At 29.6% G+C, this 13,368-nt stretch overlaps 2 protein-coding genes across 4 annotated transcripts; both read right to left on the bottom strand.

Moving 5' to 3' along the window:
- Positions 1-1,412: 1,412 nt before the first annotated feature.
- On the bottom strand, positions 1,413-3,095 carry LOC148193094 (uncharacterized). 3 transcript variants are annotated; one of them, XM_088098348.1, is made up of 3 exons: positions 2,938-3,095; positions 1,615-1,922; positions 1,413-1,508 (listed from the first exon to the last, which is right to left on the bottom strand). In XM_088098348.1, the coding sequence occupies exon 2, from the start codon at positions 1,909-1,911 to the stop codon at positions 1,651-1,653; it is 261 nt and encodes an 86-aa protein (XP_087954474.1). In that variant the 5' UTR covers positions 1,912-1,922; positions 2,938-3,095; the 3' UTR covers positions 1,413-1,508; positions 1,615-1,650. The 3 variants fall into 3 exon arrangements, with proteins under 3 accessions (XP_087954474.1, XP_087954473.1, XP_087954475.1); XM_088098347.1 differs by having other exon boundaries at positions 1,413-1,922; XM_088098349.1 differs by lacking the exon at positions 2,938-3,095 and adding an exon at positions 2,667-2,898 and having other exon boundaries at positions 1,413-1,922.
- Positions 3,096-11,060: 7,965 nt separating this feature from the next.
- On the bottom strand, positions 11,061-12,772 carry ARASP (chloroplastic membrane metalloprotease). Its single transcript, XM_047324159.2, has one exon. The coding sequence runs from the start codon at positions 12,654-12,656 to the stop codon at positions 11,310-11,312; it is 1,347 nt and encodes a 448-aa protein (XP_047180115.1). The 5' UTR covers positions 12,657-12,772; the 3' UTR covers positions 11,061-11,309.
- Between the last annotated feature and the right edge of the window lie 596 nt (positions 12,773-13,368).

Raw genomic sequence — 13,368 nt, 5'->3', positions numbered from 1 at the left:
TAGATAAGACAAAAATTATAAAAGGAAAACTCATTATAAAATCATTTTTTGTAAGATTGTTTAACTGCCAATGTTTCTGATTTTTTTAGTTGGGGCTACATAGGATGACAAATAAAATGTTGGAGTGAGAGATGAAAGAGAAAGGGTTGACAGATATGAGAGAGGTGAACAAGGGTTTGGAGTTTTTTTTTTAGTTTTGAGAATGAAAATTATTAAAATACCCTTAACCTTAAAACTTAGAATCCATGATATATAACAGTATTTTTGTATACGAAAACCCGGTACACATTGCTAAGATGTATCAACTAAAATACGTACATGCGTTAGCAAACCCATATATATATATATATATATATATATATATATATATATATATATATATATATATAAGTTTTGGATAAGAAAATAAATAAATTATAATTGATCATATTAAGCTTTTTAGGAGCATATTGGAGTATATACTAACCTAAGGTAAACTTTTTTTGTTTGTCTAGTTTAGGTGAATATAATCTAATTCAATCTAATGCAAATTATAAAAGTTAAAACTACAAGGCAACACAAGAAAAAACTGAATACAGGACTAAATAATGGAAAGTAAAACCATAATTTTTTAAAAATAAATTATAAATATTTTCTGATGGAGAGACCATTAAAGATATCTTGAGATTGACCTGCAATTCAAATATTATTTTCCAAAGCGTGCAAGCACAATTCTATTTGTAGAGTTACCGTACCAACCACCAATATTTTTATAAGCAGATATTAATGGAGTTGCCCTGCCACTTTGTTTTCTCCCAAATTTTATTATTTAAACCGAATCTTAGTTTTCTAATACTGTTTTTAAAGTGGCTAACTTACATTGAATACATTTTCACTATAGTCGTTGTGCATTTTAAGGTTGATTTCTTTCGTCTTGGAGAAAACAGTTAAAGCCAGAAACCAACCCAATTTAAATTTCTTCCGATCGAATTAAAATCAGTTTTAATATTAAATTAAAGTGATAATAAATAAAGAGATTAATTAAGATGAGTTTTTCTCTTTAAACAAAAACTTCAAACTAAAAAGATTACATGAGTTATTAGTACAAAAAATGAAACTGTTTTGAAAAATTTTCTACTCTGTCAGTGTACGACATAAACTCATCATGGTTGTGATACTTCAAATATTTAAATCAAATAATATATTTCTATTGAAACAGTGAAATAACAGATCTGATATTCCAATTCATTGACATTGAGTTGGTTCAAGTGAGAAATAAAAACCAACCTATGCAGTTCCATTTGTGTGTATTCTAGTTTCTAGTTGTTTCTTTCAGTACAAATAACGTTATCATATCATAATTGAAATGTGTTCCGAAAATAACTACAGAATATAAAACTCACAATATAATACTGTAAAACATCACCCTGCAGTAGGAACAAATGGTGTAAAACTGTAAAATCTGTTGAATGAGCAGTCACAGAAAGATTTCAGGTAAACTAATAACATGATCAACACCCAGCAATTTTCTACAAACAAATGAAAAATAAAAATAAGAAGTTAATCTGGATTGTTGCAATGGAAATTGCACACAAACAAGCAAAACACTTTACTAGATCATCATGTATTATTTACCAAAGCTATGAACTGAAACTGTCTGTGAGTGAAACTTCACTTGGAAGTCCTTTTCTGGTACTGATTCTTGACCCATTTGATTCCAGCAGAAGTTCCACTCTTCACCTTCTGGGCACCCACTACAGCAGCAGTTTTAGCCTTGTCAGCACCCACAATTGCTGCAGCTTTGGCCTTGTCCATACCAGCAGCCATCTTCTTGTTGCTTCCACTGCTCTTCTTCACTTTCTCATCCTCATAGTGGTCACTGCCAAACCCTCCATTCCCCCATTGGTCAGACCAACTTGGTCCCTTGCTCATTTTCTTTTAGCCTTCAAAACATTTCAATTCATTATAATTTGTGTTGTTGCATGTTGAATCATCCAAAATCACATTGAAATACCAACCTTGCCACCAGATTTTAAGTAAATGTTTACATGTTCGACATCACATTAAATAATTTGATTCTGGTCTAGAATTGATTGAGTTGAAACAAATCTAGCTAACTTAATTCTAGAATCAACTCTTTTCTTATAACCATCTGATATTGGCACAAAATATCTATCAGTCTCATTGAAGAATGATTTTCACTGAGGAATTTTACCAGTTACCTCTGACACAAACTCAAAATAAGAACTTAAGGAGATCAAATTCAGTCCGACTCAGACCCAGTGTTCTAGAATCAATTCGATTACAGTTCTTTCATACTTTTTCTTATACTAATGTAAACAGGAATCACTTCCCTCAAAAACCAATTCTAGCTAGAAACAAATTACAAAATTAATTTGACAATTGCTAACCCAAAAACACTCTGATTCTAATCACGAATCGGATCAAAGACTGAATTGAAGAAGGAAATTAAGAGAGGAATATAAAAGGGCAAAAGGGGGGAAAAGACAAAATTGCATCTTAATCCAAGTCTACCTCAGTCAAATTAATGCTAAGTCCACCCGTTTGCATGGATCGTGACACATATTCAATACCATTATTCAACTTTTTAACACGAGAAAAGAAAAATAATTCGGAGGCCACGAATTGATGAGAAGAATCAAACAAAGGGTACATCAAAATCTTACTTTCACACAAGATCTCTCCAGAAATTCCAAGCAAAGGATTGAAGAATTTATCAACCCAAATTCATTCGGATGCCCAATAAGCATGAGATCGCACATAGATCAAGTTATGAATCAAAAAACAAGAAAACACTCAACATGTTTATTGGGTTGAAAATTTCTTGAAAAAACTTATGCCTGAACCAATTAAGGTTAATGGGGGTATTTTATAATTTGTTTTCTCATGCATGTAGAGACAGAGAGAAATGTTAATAGAGATAGAAAAAGCGAGTACCTTTGTGATTTGAAGGCAGAGAGTATGGAACAGCTATGGTGGGGTCGAATGAGACCAACCCTTTGGTTTTGATGGAATGGCGAAGTGAAGGACAAGATTATGAATGGAAGCCCTCTTTAATATTTATATTTATACTTAGTTTTTCACTTTTTTTTACCAATCTCTGTTTTGTTTCTTGTTCTATCTTTCTACAGTTGTGCTCAGCAGCCAAAACAATTGACTTTTCTTTTCACTTCTTCCAATTGAAATTTTTTGGGTTAAATATCTTTGCATGAATTTTGACTTTGACATCAAATTTTAATAGGTTTTTAATTTAATTTTTAATTTTTTTTGCAAAGTATCAAATTTCAGGTAATATCCTTGTTAATATTATTTGATATATTTTTATTTGAGTTTTATGTTATTATTAATACGACATTTTCATATGTGGAAAACGCGTTTTATATATTAAAAAAATTTAATATAATTTAATTAAAAAATATATTATCTATTTTTAAAGTTTTGAATAAAAATATAACATTATGATAAATTTTAATTTTGCGTGTCAAAATTCGTATACTAAAAATATATTTAATATAATTTTTTAATTAAATTTTACATGATGATATTTAAGATTTTAATTTAAAAATGTAAAATAATGATTTTTTTAATTGATGAGGATTTGGTTTTATAAAATATGTTGTTTTGTTGTTATTCATTGTTCCATTAAGTGTATTATTGATTTGGAGTGATACTCCAACAATTATTTAATGCTCATTGATGACATTTAATTTAGAAGGCATAGCATAAAAAGAATGAGGATTTTAACTAGGATACCATATTGCAAGATTAAAAAATTATTCTTTTATTTTTGAAAATATTTTTGTCAATAATTAAATAAAATATTATTAAGAGTATAAGTCTCATCAAATCTTTACATAAAAAAAATATATATATATATATATATATATTGAAATTGATATAAAATAACACTGCTTGAATATAAAAGAATATAAGAGTATATGATGAATTTATCCGTTGAAATAAATAGGAGATGTAGATGGCATAATTGTACATAATTTAAAGAGCATTCCAATTTTATAAGTGGAAAGGCATTTGTATACATGCATAGATTTACTTTTATTTTATGATAATAAAAAATTTAAAATTAATTATTATTGTTGTTAACATAATAATAAAAATATAATTAAATTTATAGAAAGTATATACATAAAAATTAGTGATAAAATAATCATTTGCATTATTAGTATAAACAATATTTTATTAAAAATAGATTAATTAGTTTAAGAAATGATTATAAAATTTAAAGAATAATATATATATATATATATATATATATATATATATATATTAAAAAAGAAAAAACTGTTAATAAAAACTGTATATTAAAATGTTGTTATTATATAATTACAAAAAATAATTCTTCTTCAATAATAGTTATATATAATTATTTATTTTATTTTATTGAGAAAAATATTTTTAGGGTATTTATATCTTTTAATTAAATTAAAATCTTATAAACTTTTATTTATTATGTTTTAATCACTTTTTCCACTTTTAGTTATTATGTCTTTTTTCCTATGTTATATTCTTTTATTAATTTAAACCATATGAAAACATTTTCACTTAAATTTAAACTAACATGAAAACTTCTTATATTATGTTTTAAAATAAAGTAAAAATAATGTACTTTAATTAGGCATTATTATAAATAAAAAATAGAATAATATAAAAAACAACTAAAGTTAGTAGATTTTGAGGTATTTTAAAGACCCATAAAATAACATTTAAAAGTGATATTGGTTTAAATACATTTAAAAGTGATATTGGTTTAAATACACTAATATTTGATTATTTTAATATTAAAAAAGTGTTAATGTAAATAGTTTTGTTATGAATTCGTTTTATCATTTTTAACCCTACTATATTTATAAAAATTACTTTTTAGAGTTCTTTGTTTTTTCTTTCTAATTTTTTTATATGTTTGTTTGATTGAAGAACGTATTAATTTTAGGAGCTCTTCAATTTGGACAGATTAATTTATCTTTTGCGTAAGTTGAATTTAAACTCTTTTTCTTAATTTTTTATGTTATTTATTGTATGAAGACCTAGAAAATGACATTTTAAAAGTAATAGTGATTTTAAAATGGTGAAACTTGATTATTTTAATATTAAAATATTTTAATATAAATAGTAGTTTTGTTATGAATCAATCTCATTATTTTAAAATACACCATCTTGTAAAACTAATTTTTTTAGAATTCTCTAACTTCTCTCTCTAATTTCTTTCTCTCTACTCGTCTCATTGTAAGATTGATCATTTTAACGAACTCTTCAATTTGGACCAATTATTTTATTCCTTCGAGTAAGTTGAGTTTAAACCATTTTTCTCATTATTGTCTGTTATATGTTGTATGTGAGTTTTCTTTCACTTGCATGCATCTTTTTAGTAATCTATATGAATCTCTGTTGTACTAATTAGGAGGAACTCCGCTTGTTAGGATCTTGTGAGTAGTGGGTCAGGTAAGGAAAACTAGTCATTTTTTATGTATGTGAGTTTGATAAATTTGTTGATCTGCATATTGTTGCTCTAATGAAATTAGGGATGAAATTCGATTGTTTTTAATTAATTTGGTATGATTTGAATGATTAGTGTTTTTGCTAATTTATTACTTATTGAGAAAATTAGAATATGAGCAATTGAGTTAATTGGTATGTATTCTAATATTGAAAACTCTTTTTGACCAAAGTACAAAGAAGAGAATACCAAATTGATAAATTGAACAAGTCTCGTTTTCCAAAATCACATAATTTCATCTACTAGTGTATGGTAAAACGTTAAGCGGTGACAAACTGGCATCGAGCGTCAGCCTTATTGCATCATCCATTGAGCACAAGTTTATACCATTAAGCGTTATATTTTGCGAATGCCCTAATGTTGGGGGGGGGGGGGGAATAGGACACCACTGAGGACAACTTTTGTAAGAACAATATCGATGAGAACCAGAGTTCTCATTGAGCGTCAGAGCTGTCAATGAGCGTCAGAGTTGTCAATGAGCGTCAGAGCTGTCACTAAGCGCCATAATTGTCACTGAGTGCTAGAGATGTCACTGAGTGCTAGAGCTGTCACTGAGCGCCATAGTTGTCACTGAGTGCCACTTTTTGTGGAAGGTTTGGTGCTAAGTAGCACATCTGAACATTAATTTGTATGTTGGATTTGTTCTCCTTCTTTACTTGTTTGAAATAAATATGTGATTAAATTGATGTATATTTATAATATTGTTTATTATTAATTGAGGTGATTGTTATGGTTGTGGACTAGGAATGACAACGGATCGGGCCAGACACGAATAATGTCTATCCGCAATAAAAAAATTCATTTGTTACCTACCCCGTTACTCCTAGATACCCGTTTAAAAAATACCCACAGGTATCCATGGATACTACAAATATTTAAAAAAAGATATTTTATAAATTTTTCAAATAAAATTACCAAAAAAATATAAAATAAAATATAAATTAAATTAAATATAAATTAAATTAAATTAAATATAAATTTCTTTTAATTTTGATTAAATTTAACTTCACATAATATAAATTAAATTTTATTTTAATGTTTTTGTGGTAATTGATACTCGCGAGTACAAATAAAATGCTACCCACACTTGACCCCGTTTATGAGTGGATAAATACCCGCGGATACTAACTATCCATTATAGATTTTATTCGCAGATACCCATGAGTACAAATATTTTTGTCATGATCCCTATTGTGGACATGTATGTTAGTGGTATTGAGAGAAATTCAACGAGAAATTTTTTGTAGTGATGATCTTAGTGTATACATTGACATTTTGAGGGCTAGTAGGTATCCTAAACTCTAAATAACTATTCATACTCAAATAGAGGAGACTGAGTTATGTGGTGAGAGTCGCAAGAGGTCCTAGCCACTGGATAATTAGGTCCTAGGCGTGAAGGGGATTATATTACTCTTATAAGTAGTATGGTGATAATTCCTTTGTTTATGACTCTACAAAACATAAATACTACTACGAACTCACGTCTACAATGAAGTCCAATGTCAAATGCATGTATTCAGATAATGGAGTCTAGTGTCAACTTTTTGTGTGTATCTATATAATTTATTGTATTTAATCCATGTTTAGCTTATATTTGATGTGATTTAATTGTTTTAGAATAACTCTTTTGCACACTAGTTTACCGTATCATCTCTTTTGTATTTTCTTGTGTTTGTTTGTTTCTAAACAATGATCACTTCATAGTATGAGTAAATGAGAGATAAGTGTCAATGCATCTCGGGTGGAAGGCAGTGATGTGGAAAATAATTTTCTTCTCTTTGTAATAGTTATTTTATATAAAAGTTTTCTAAAATGCTAAGTTGTTTTAAAAAATTAATAATAAATTTATTATCTATAACTAAGAAAATATATACACTCCAAATGTGCATTTACATTTCAATTACATTAAAATAATTTAATATTAAAATATATAATTTTATTATTTTTATGAATTATTAATTAAAAATATTAAAATAATATTATATATAATATTAAAATATTATATTGTGATATTTAAAAAAAATATTTAATCATTTTGAAAGAAAGATAATTTATTTAATTATTTATTTTATTAAATAAATAATTTATTTGTGTTTATTAAAGATTAAAATTATCTATTTAAAAAATGACAATATGAAATGATATATTCTCTTTATTACATAATAGTCTTGAAAATCAATGTTCTATCCATAGTTGTGAAAAATTAATTATCCAACTTAATTTATTGTATTTATAGGAAAGCAAAGGAAAACCATAGAGTTTTATTCTAATGGTCATGTCATAGAATGAAATAAGAATTGAAGAAACGTATGAATAATAATTGGATGAGATGAGTTCTTAGGGAAGTTGGGTTAAACTTTAGACAATTTAATTTTTGTGAAATATCACAGTTTTGGAATGATTCATCAAGTGGTTTTTGACGTGACGAAGCTTCTGCAACACGAATTTCTGATTGTTATTTTAATCAACTACGTCAAGCAAAGCACCTGTACCTAACTATCCAAGATTTTTTATACCTTTTTACTAATATTTATAAACTTTATTTATAAACTTTTTACTAATATTTATAAACTTTATCACCAATCTTTGCCTAAAAAATTAAACTATTAATGTTAATTCTAATTTTCGAAACATCACTTTTGTCTCTAAGTCTAACTCTATTAAGTTAGTGCATAACTATATAGTGATAATTTTATAGAGAGAAAAATACCATTAACTTTCCCTTCCAAAGGATAAAGATTAGACAGAAAAAGGTTTAAAGACTAATAAATTGAATTCTATCAGAGAAACCTATACATTACACAAATAATGGCATCCAAGCATGATCTACCATCCAAAAAAAATGTCCACAAAAACTGAATTTAATAAACAAGACAGATATGATGACAGAAAACTGTACATTACAATGTAACATAATTAATATGTTAAGACTATAAATGGGAAGTATTCACCATATATGATATTTAGTAAACATACGACTTGATTATTTATAGATAGAATCAATAATAGTCACATTCCTTAAAAATGAGAGAACACAAATAATCTATTATTTGGTGACTGTAACCATCATTAATGTAAATTCCCTCACTAGGTAGGCCTAACCTAACTTCTTGGTGAAAAATATTATATTTCCTTCAAAATTAAATAGGTAAATTATACTCAATTTTGGGTGAAAAACCAAAGGACATATATACATTACCTCTTCCTTTGTTTTTTCTAATGAAAAGAATATATGTTTTTGGATTCGATGTTATTGTTAATATTCTCCATTCAACTATTCTTTAACAACAAATAAGGGATATATAATTATCATTGTGGAGGCTAGATCCAGAGATCAATGATGACAGGATCTCCATATGAATCTCTTACACCAAGCTGGTTCCAATATACATGCTTCTTCCCATGCTATAGGTCTTGGATTTTCTTATGGACATCCAACAAGAACACATGCAAGTGCATACACAAAATATCAAACATGAAATTTCATATACTTTAAATATTGGTTAATACTCTCAGTTAACTTTACTTTACACTACCATATCAAACTGCATGTTTATAATGTTTAATACATCTAAGACTAATTGTGTATTAAGATAATATTTTACCATTCAATAATTTGATTTGTTGATTTGTATTTAATAAAGAGTTATCACGTAAACTGGTATATCTTTTTTTAACAGAAGCGTCCAATATCTTGATCATTTAAGAATGGTGCACCCCATTCAAAGAAAATGATATTCCCAGAAAGTAAAATAGGTAAGATTTGACAATCCCGGTTCACCTTTATCTCTAGAAATATCTCACAGTCAATCCTTAGCCTTAAGGTATACAAACAAACAGTTGATACCATTCAGAGAAATTCCTTTCTACTAATCACTACATTCATTGAAATACCTTTCTACTAATCACTACATTCATTGAACATCTTCATGCTTCACCTTGTAAACTGTCCATATACCACCACCATTTCATAATCTGATAACCTACCAGAAAGGCAATAATATTTCCTAATCTCCTATATGCCTTAATTAAGTCAATCACACAACGAATGATTTGGTGGTAAAAATGAAAGGGAGAGAGTGATACTAAGTAGTAGATTCAAGTCCCTCCACTAACATAATAACAACTATTAGAGGGAACTGGAGAGGAGAGAGGGTATGGTTTTTCTCAAACCTTGTTCTTTTAGTTTTTATGTTTCATCTAATTTTTGTTTCCTCTAATTTTGGAGGGATTCGCTGGGAGAGGGGAGATGATTTAAAAAAATTTAAGTTTACTGACAAAAATAATTTTATTTAAGTTTGAAATCCAAAATTATAAAGTATGAAAATAAATAAATTTTTAAAATATATCTCCTTCCCTTGTAAACCAAAGAAAAAGTGGACAACCTAGTATCTCCTCTCCCTTCCATTAAAGTGTCTGAACCAAACAAATGTCTTTTCACATACGCATACTAAGAGAATAAAGTTTTATTAGAGTACAGTTAGGGAGTTTGTTATTGTTAGTGTCCAATTTATATTATAAATAAGAGCACCATGCACACTTATGAATTCAATGGTTTACTCCTGAGTATGCTCTCTATTTGGCTTAAGCCTATGATACACTTCTCATCCTCTGATTGCCAACACACATTAGTCGAAGTGGTACACGGGAACTTGCCATCTGAGTTAAGACTTTAGCAGTACAGTACCATTCCTTATAAAGATAGCTGGTTTAAGGAGTAGAAAATAGAATTTTTTGAAAAGCAAATAACTATCAAGTCCCACTATTCATTGTTGGCCATATTTTCCTGGGCCAATTACTCTGATCTCCCTATAAACTAGTTATAATTACACTGTTCTCTTGTTTGAGAATTTACACTCATATCTGCTATAGCTTGATGGTTATGATGGTCATACTAAATTACCAGTTTTGACAACTTGGTATGAATATGCAGTCACATGCTAATCTTAGTTCCAATTCTTATACCAGCATATTTCACTTTCATTCCCTACTTTTAAGGGGAAGGAAAACTAGTAGATTTTAACCAATTAGAAACAGTTGCGATTTTTCAGTTTGACACTCATTTCTCCCACCATAATCTAAAAAATAATTCCCGCTATTCACCTCTGTTCTATGTTTCATGCGAACGCCCTGGCTAGCTAACCAGAAAATATTGGTAGATGGAGAATACTTTGGTTGATCTTTATTACTTAGTTCATTTAATTGAAGAGGAATTGCATACAAAATGATCTAGTTCATAGCAAGACATGTAATGTAGCAAAGAAGTTATTGCAATTATGCCAAACAGTTAAATTTTGGACATATATTGGACTCTCTTTTTCATAAACACAGCATCACTACACTCTCTCATTCCCAAAGAAAAGAAAGTATAAGTCAATTCCAGAAGACTAAAAAATTAAGCACAGATTGTGCTTTGTATTAATGCTTCATTGAAGCATAGTCAAATCAATGAAATCTACAGAGGAACGGGAATCCATATCAAGTTGTAACCTATAAATTATCAAGATCCATGAATTACAAAGAAAATGCAAGGAGAGAGAAGATATTAAAATTCTTAATCAAAACTAGTATTTGTAACTTGTAAGTTTATATTCCAGGATCACAAATTCAATCCGGATCAGATCAATGAATTGGTAACAAAGGGATGCTTCTCACATAACATCCTTGGAGGAAGAAACTTACCTTACCTCCTCTACAGATATAGCACTGGCTAAGACACTGGTGCAACAGCATTGCAGATGAGGATCACGAAAAATACTTTCTGAAGCTCACTACCAACTACAATTCACTATAATCACAACAAGTCTTTGATAAATTCAAGGTTCAGGGTATCACGAACAATAAGGAATAACCCCAGAATTATAACAAGCATAATTCCAGAAGACATAATAGTTTGCTCCACTTCCAATGGTAACTTTCTCCCACCCCTGGCAGCCTCAACGAGGATCAGTGCTAATGTGCCTCCATCTAAAGCAGGCAAAGGAAGAAGGTTTATAACCGCAAGGTTAATGTTGAGTATTGCAGCAAACTGGAAGAGACCATCGATATTCGACCGTGCCACCTCAGCACCAACAGCAATAATGGCCACAGGACCTGAAACCTTACTAGCTGACTGTGAGAAGTTTAAGAATGTTTGTTTTAACCCATCTAAAACATTAGATGATAGTCCCCAAAACTCTTTCCAAGTAAACTCTACCGCCTCCCCCAAATTTTTTGGCTTAACTTTACCTATTTTCACGTTAGGGGCCAGCTGCACTCCAATTTTCCCAGTTCCATCATAATTCTCATCTGGGGTGACCTTTACATCAAAATTCTGCCCCCCTCTTTTAATCTTGAGCAAAACATACCTCTTAGGGTTCCTCTTGATGATCTCAACAACTTCAGAAACTGCACTAGGACCTGGTTTAGCAAACTCACTACCATTAACCTCAAGGATCACATCTCCGGCAAGCAATCCATCCCTGGAAGCAGCTGAAAAGGGTCTAACATCAGGCACACTCACCCCAGGAAAGACCTCTTGCTCAGGCAAGCCAACAGACAGGACTTGGGCAAAGATAATAAGAAATGCAAAAATTATGTTAGCAACAACACCAGCTGAAACAACAATCACCCTATCCAATATTGGTCTGTTCTTAAGTAAGTTCGCATCATCAACAGGAATATCACTCTCTGGATCATTATCAGGGAACCCCACAAAGCCCCCTAGAGGAAAAGCCCTGATGGAATATTCTACATTTTTGGCATTAAACTTCGCTAAAATTGGACCAAACCCTACAGCAAACTTACTCACATGGATGCCTTGGAGATAAGCAGCAAGAAAGTGACCACTCTCATGCACAACAATGATAGCTGTCAACACTGCAGCAGCCTCAAGCACAGACTGAGGCCCCTCAAAGTTCCCATAGTCAAATCCAGCAATAGACAAAGTCCTAAAATCCAACCTGTTCCTGCTGTTTCCATGCAAAAACTGCTTTTTGCACGCGAAGTTCACGCTGGGGGAGGCAAAAGAAGGGGAAAGAAGTGGTTTTGGGAAATGGGTTTTGAGCCTGCGCCAAGATTCTGAAATGGGTGACTTGGAATTGACCAATCTAATAATGGAACTGGAATGTAAAAGTGGAGAGGGAGAGAGGTTTACGACCATGGCTTCTGTGAATTTGAACACTTGCAGGGTGTGAGAAGGGTGGACAACATTGAAAGTGGAGTTGGATAATTCATTATGTTATTTTTTATTTTTTATTTTATTTTTCTTGCTTTGGACCTGTGGAGGTGAAGTGAGGGACATGTCTTCCTCTTATTTCCACAACTTGTGGTGTCTGTCAACGTTCTCAATTCTCATTATCCTTTTTTTTATATTTTTTTTCTGTGAAGCCGAAGAACTACACAAATTTAGGGTGTTTCTATTAACACCCCCAATATGCTATTGAAACCTTCTGTCTTTTCATAATTTTACTTTTTCTTTAAGGAAAATATTACTCCTTGTCACTTTGTATAACAAAACCCAAGGACGATTTTGTTGAAATATGGATGTGATAATATATAAATAAAAGCTTGACTTATACATATATATATATATATATATATATATATATATAATTGTATATTTTAACATAAATATGTTTATATTCTAATGTTTTTAATACTTGGTTGTGGAAAATTCTAAATTTAATGGTTTGACTATAATTAAATTGAGATTTGGATATTATTAATAAAAAAAAGTTAAATATGTTTGTATTTCATAAATTTAAATATGAAATTGAATTTTATTTTTATCTCAAATTTTATATAAATGAATGGATATAGTTTATAATTTAATGACGATAAATTATTTTGGTTTAATACCATTTTTGTTTCCT

This window comes from Vigna umbellata, chromosome 9, assembly GCF_029865625.1.
Source record: "Vigna umbellata cultivar VRB3 chromosome 9, Vumbellata_1.0, whole genome shotgun sequence".
Classification (NCBI taxonomy): domain Eukaryota; kingdom Viridiplantae; phylum Streptophyta; class Magnoliopsida; order Fabales; family Fabaceae; genus Vigna; species Vigna umbellata.
Note: the sequence above shows the minus strand (reverse complement) of the source record. Positions and strands in the feature narration are given on the sequence as shown.

Excerpts from the sequence above, each read along its gene's own strand:
- LOC148193094 (XM_088098347.1), bottom strand. The coding sequence starts at position 1,911 with ATGAGCAAGGGACCAAGTTGGTCTGACCAATGGGGGAATGGAGGGTTT.
- ARASP (XM_047324159.2), bottom strand. The coding sequence starts at position 12,656 with ATGGTCGTAAACCTCTCTCCCTCTCCACTTTTACATTCCAGTTCCATT.